This window comes from Sus scrofa, chromosome 2 (genome assembly GCF_000003025.6).
Source record: "Sus scrofa isolate TJ Tabasco breed Duroc chromosome 2, Sscrofa11.1, whole genome shotgun sequence".
NCBI classification, from domain to species: domain Eukaryota; kingdom Metazoa; phylum Chordata; class Mammalia; order Artiodactyla; family Suidae; genus Sus; species Sus scrofa.
In genome coordinates this window covers 55,331,611-55,336,070 of record NC_010444.4, presented here as the reverse complement: position 1 = coordinate 55,336,070, position 4,460 = coordinate 55,331,611, and the positions used below count along the sequence as shown (strand labels likewise).

General features: G+C 35.1%; 1 protein-coding gene across 1 annotated transcript; it reads left to right on the top strand.

Moving 5' to 3' along the window:
• Positions 2,926-3,870, top strand: LOC100522664 (olfactory receptor 2AJ1-like). The gene has a single exon (XM_003123587.1). It carries the CDS (start codon positions 2,926-2,928, stop codon positions 3,868-3,870), a length of 945 nt encoding a protein of 314 aa, XP_003123635.1.

The window sequence follows — 4,460 nt, the reverse complement described above, 5'->3', positions numbered from 1 at the left end:
ATTTTGGGTTTCATGAGTTGTTTGCATATTTTGGAGAATAATTCCTTTAAGGCTGTGTTGTTTGCAAATATTATCTCCCATTCAGTGAGTTGTCTTTTTGATTTGTTTATGGTTTCCTTTGCTGTATGTGTAACTGGGTAACCATCCTGTACACTGGAAAATTCAAAGAACACTGTAAAACAGCTATAATGGAAAAAAAAATCATTATATATAAAAAACCTCAATTTTAATTAGGTCCCATTTGTTTTTATTTTCATTACTTTTCCTTTTTGATTTGGATTACTTTTATTTATTTTTCCTCTGAGTATCATGGCCAGGATTTCCAAAACAGTGTTGAATACAGTGGTAGACTGGACATCCTCGTCTTGTTTCTGATCTTAGCAGAAATGCTTTAAGCTATTCAACACTGAATATGCTATTAGCTGTGAGTTTGTCATATATGGCTTTTATTAGGTTGAAGTAGGTTCCCTCTATGCCCGGTTTCTGGAGGGCTTTTATGATGAATGAGTGTTCGATTTTGTTGAAAGCATTTTCTGTATTTATTGAGATAATAATATTGTTATTCTTCAACTTTCTAATGTGGTGTCATCACATTAACAGATTTGTAGATTTTGAAGAATGCTCACATCCTCATAGTAAATCCCACTTGATTATCTTGTACAATCCTTTTAATGAATTGCTTGATTTGGCTGGCTAGTATTTTATTGAATATTTTTACATCTAGGTTCTTCAGTGATTTTAGCTTCTAATGTTCTTTGTGTGTGTTGGAGATATCTTTGTGTTTTCACTTTCATTTTTCTCTATGTATTGTTTTACTTCCTCTTTGATTTCTTCATCTCCATGTTGGGTGAAGTTGATCTAGGGGCTTGCACAAGCTTCCTAGTGGGAGGGAGTGGTGCCTGTCCAGTGGTGGGTAGAGATCAATCTTTTCCCTCTGGTAGGCAGGGGTGTGACAAGAGTGTGTATAGAGGGAGATGTGTGCACAGGAAAACTTTCAGAATTCCGTCTGCTGATGAGGGGGTTGTTTCCACACTGTTGGCCTGAGACATCCCAGCACTGGACCCTGCAGGCTCTTGGATGGGGCTAGGTGTTTTGAACAATGGTAACCTCTGGGGGAGCTCATGCTGATTAATATTCCCTGGGACAACTGCCCGAATGCCCTGGTCACACAGTGAGCTACAGCCAATCCCTGCTTCTCCAGGAGACCCTAGATGACCCAGAGGTAGTTCTGCCACAGCTTCTTATGGAGTCGCTGATTTGTCCTCAGACCCAGTGCATGTGAAACATTGTTTGCACCCTCCAAAAATGGAGCCTCTGTTTCTCTCAGTCCTGTGGAACTCCTGCACTGAAACCCCACTGGCATTCAATGCCAAATGCTTTGAAGGCTCCTTTTCCCAATGTCAGGCCCCCAGGATGGGGAACCTGACATGGGGTTCAGAACTCTCACTCTTGTGGGAGAACTTCTATGACTTAGCTATTTTCCAGTTTGTAGATCACCCACCTGATGGGTATGGGATTTGATTATATAATGAAAGCACCTCTCCTACCATATTATGTGGCTTCTTCCTTATATTTGTCTGTAGATACCTTTTTTTATAGTTTCCAGTCATTTTTGTCAATTGTTATTTAACAGTTAGGTATGATTTTGGTGTTTTCAGGAGAGAAAGTGAGGTTGAATTCTTCTATTCTACCATCTTGTTTCCTTCTTTTGACATTTATCAGAATTTAACAAGGAAAATTTGATGCTATATTGGAAGAAAAAAATTTACCTTGAGTAAAAGTTGTACATATGTGGAAGAGACTTTGTGACACATGATTTTTCCACTTTTCAACTTAGAGTAAGGAAATTCACTACTAGAATATTCTTGGATTCAAGAACAATTTTCATTCAAGTTTGTTTATATCATAGAATATATTGCATTCATCTTTCCAGTAACATGGGAGTGTATTTCGTACCTGATTGGTTAAGAAAGGAGGGAAAACAAATGGTTGTAAAAATTTTAGATGCCTCATGTGGGCAGGGGGTGATAGAAATAAGGTAATAAATGAGTTCAGGAATATATTATGGAGTTCATCTAAGATCTGAAGACAAAATAATAGACATTCTTGAGAAGACAAAACAAACTCTCTAAAACATAAATATAACTGATGCTTTATTGAAGAACTTTGATATCAGAGGTCATAGAAATATAAATTAATATTTTTTAAAATAAACATTTAGGAGCCTACAATGATCCAGGGATTCTGCTAACTATTTGGAATTCAGTATCCATACTTCTTAATACAAAGATGAAGTATTAAGTTTTGAATTAGGTTGACTATAGCAAAGTCATTAATGGAAAAAGCAAAACCAGAGGGACAAAATAATTCTAAGAGGTAGGGAAAAGTCAACTTTAGATACAGATATATTTAATTTAAATTGTCAGTAACATTATTGATTTCAGAGACCAATTTATTGTTAATTAGTTCATGGGAGATACCACTCCTTTCAATCTGAACCTACATCCATACTAAATTTTACTGACCTGTAAGTCAAACTAGGCAAAACAGTCTGAACTCTTTACACATGCATAAATATGCAAACCTTATTCATATGCTGATCTTTTAGAATGCTTAAAATTACTTTGAAATAGTGTTAACATTCCAAGGAATTAAATAAAGAAATAAGGTTTGTTTATTTCATAATAAATAAAATAATTAGTTGATTCAACAACAACAAAATGTTCATCTGTAAAACATTCTCAGTTCAAAAGTTGGTGGGAATCCTTTAGCTTTATTTGCAAAATATTACAAAATAGCAATATGCATATTTTATGATAATGCTAAGTATAAAGTCATTTGAGGTTTATACTAATTTATCTTAATTTTCACTTCACCTCATTAATTTATGTATTTATTTATTATAGGTGAAAGAAGAAATTGAAGATGGAACCTGAGAATCACACTTTCAGCAGTGACTTCATTCTTTTGGGACTCTTCTCCTCTTCTCAAAAAGGTCTAATTTTCTTCTCCTTTATAGTCATCATTTTTATTTTGACTGTAACAGAAAATTCAGTCATGATTCTCCTTATCCACAGGGAATCACGACTCCATACTCCAATGTATTTTCTGCTCAGCCATCTCTCTTTCATGGATATCTTGCATATCTCCAACATTGTTCCCAAAATGATCACTGACTTTCTCTCAGGCAACAAGGCTATTTCATTTGCAGGTTGTGGCTTCCAAATATTTCTCTCCCTCACCCTCTTGGGTGGTGAGTGCCTTCTCCTGGCAGCAATGTCCTATGATCGCTATGTAGCCATCTGTCACCCACTGCGCTACCCCATTCTTATGAATGACTATGTCAGCATCCTCATGGCTGGAGGATCCTGGCTTATTGGGACAGTCAATTCCATTGTTCACACAGTTTACACACTGCACTTACCCTTCTGTGGCTCAAGAGCCATTGACCACTTTTTCTGTGAAGTCCCAGCCATGTTGGTGTTGTCCTGTGTGGACACAACACACTATGAAAGAGGAGTTTATGTAAGTGGCATCATTTTCCTGCTTGTCCCTTTCTCCCTCATCTTTGCCTCTTATGTCCAAATTCTCCTTACTGTCCTCCAAATGAAATCATCAGAATCAAGGAAAAAGTCATTTTCTACCTGTTTCTTCCACATGATTGTGGTCATCATGTACTATGGGCCATTTATTTTCACATATATGAGACCTAAAAAGTACCACATTCCAGGCCAAGATAAGTTTCTGGCAATATTCTATACCATCCTCACACCATCTTTCAATCCAATTATCTACAGTATTAGGAATAAGGATGTTTTAGAGGCAATGAAAAATATGATCAAAAGTAATTTTCTCCATAAAAATTTCTAGGAAAAATGCTTAAGGTATGTGGTGTTCTCTTTTTCCATACTAAATATTTAGAGTTTATCTTTTGTCCATATCTCTAGAAAAATATTAGAGTTTTTGGAAAGAAAGAGATGTTTCCAAAAGTTTCCAAAAGCTTGATAATAGTAAATTTTCCACAAATAGTTATTTTATAAATACATGTATCTAAAACTGTATCTATCAATCTATGTTACCAATTATAATCACCACAGCCACTTACAGAAAGAAAAAGATGACTAAAGGCCTCCATTGTTCTCTCACTAAAATTGTACAAATTTCTAAAATTTATCTTTTATAATACCATCTCATTATATACATGTGTCTACACACATATATATGGTGAGAAAAGAAAGAGGGAAATATAATTTTTATAATTTTATGAAACTGTGAAATCACATTCAAAACTTTAAAGAAGTTATCAAAGTTTATACAAGTTCATAGTAAAAATGATTAAGGTGGGGAAAATGTACAAACTGGAAATTCTGAGATAAATAAGACCTGGTGATGACTATGGTGAACAAGGCTATATTGTTTGAAAGTTGCTAAGAGAGTGAATTTTAAAAGCTCTTATCACA